At 39.8% G+C, this 1,721-nt stretch overlaps 1 protein-coding gene across 1 annotated transcript in view; it reads right to left on the bottom strand.

The window, feature by feature from the left end:
• poglut3 (protein O-glucosyltransferase 3) overlaps window positions 1-303 on the bottom strand; it is a 7,156-nt gene extending 6,853 nt beyond the window's left edge. The window contains exon 1 of the mRNA XM_031738370.2: window positions 1-303. This exon is cut by the window's left edge and continues 60 nt beyond it. Coding sequence (XP_031594230.1) covers window positions 1-178 — 178 coding nt within the window. The 5' untranslated portion in view covers window positions 179-303.
• Between the last annotated feature and the right edge of the window lie 1,418 nt (window positions 304-1,721).

The following is a 1,721-nucleotide window of genomic DNA, read 5'->3' on the forward strand; positions in this document are numbered from 1 at the left end:
CTGGTAACACGGTGTCCGGGTTTAGCCCCGGACCCCATATCAGACACCTCTCTGGACTGATTCCTTCAGAGTCACAAACCGGGAAGCTTGTGCTTAGAAATACTAGTAAAATTACAATTCGGCTAATTAAACCACTCGGAAACGGCTCGACTACATCTACGTTCCGGTAACACGCCATACTCCAGCAGCTGGCGCCAAGTAAACGTGTACAGTCACTAAATTTTAAGTGTAAAGTTTTGATAGAAACTCCTACTCCGACATGTTGGCGAAGACAACACGCCCACTGGTGATGGCCAGTGATGCCTTCACGGGAAGTTGGAAATTTTGGGGGGATACATATTGTGAACGCCCCCTACAGACACATTACTCATAAAAAACATCTTAACACCAATTAACCACTCCTTTGTTGGTGTTCTTGTTTATTTAACCAACTTTGCAAAAATACTGCAGATAACAGCATCAGGATTAGTTATTGACAGGGGTAAAGGAAGTCTTCAGATTTACTACATCAGAACAAGTATTTATATTACACTTTGTATCTCATTTACAAGTAAAAGTTCAAGTTATACTTGAGCAAAAGTACACAAGTACAGTCAGGCCAATATATTTGGCTGACCTGTGTTGCGTTCATGTCACAAATCCCTTTACTGTTGTAGCTGGTGGGGTACTGCTATTTATTTATTTATTTGTATTGTTATTGTGTAGCAACGCGGCCATGTTAGGATAATACAAACAGTGAAGGTGGAAGATGAACGCGAACCTTTTTCCACTCCATAAGTTAAGATCACTAACGAAAAGTTCTCTCTCAGTGTACTTTCATCCAAAAGGCAAACAACTAAACCACATGTATATCTAATAAAAGATATAAATACTGAAACACTGATCCAACATTATTCTTGATTGACGGATCATTTGATTTTACACTTTTACCTGAATGTGGCTCCTTTTTTTAAAGAAAAAAAACACAACTTCCTAATATCCATTATGGACCTGGCTGTCTCTCTGTACACAAACACACACACACACACACACACACACACACACACACACAACAGGAGTTATAAGGTTAATGGGCATTCAGTCAGCTAGCTAGTTAGTATCCATTTCAAACAGGACAGTGGTAACAACAGTAGGCTACAGACAATTTTAAGTTTTAGATTTTAAATAGGCTGTATAAATTTCAATGGGAGCAACACGACGGTCAAATATCACTGATTTTACTACAGTGCAGGACGGATTGTGGGGGAGCAAACATCATAGGAAAACAAGTTTTCCACACTGCAGGTTACCTAGGTGTAATGTTTTTCAGCTAAAAAGAAACATGGTCTGACTCCTACCAACTATATAAAGAGTAACTGAAGGTTAAATGCAGCTAATATGTCCTGTTTTACGCAAGGCACTTACACCTCCACTCTGCTGCATCACATTCAGAAATCATCGCTCCGGCAGCGAGGATACTAGAGCCAGACAGAGTGGGGGACAGGCGAGCTGGAACAAACCATTTTGGGAGGGGGGAGGGGTTATCTATACTTTTGTTGTTAAAATGTTACGTCTCAACCAAGTACTGTATGCTTTTTATATTTTTACCAGTGTGTCACACAAACAGCAAATATTGTCAAAAAAGTAAGAAATCTTTGGGGGTGCTTTGATTCATACAGACAACTGGATGGTCTGTATGGGTTGAGAAAATATTACACGTTTTGTATTGAGGTGAAAAGGGA

Source organism: Oreochromis aureus, linkage group 7, assembly GCF_013358895.1.
Source record: "Oreochromis aureus strain Israel breed Guangdong linkage group 7, ZZ_aureus, whole genome shotgun sequence".
Classification (NCBI taxonomy): domain Eukaryota; kingdom Metazoa; phylum Chordata; class Actinopteri; order Cichliformes; family Cichlidae; genus Oreochromis; species Oreochromis aureus.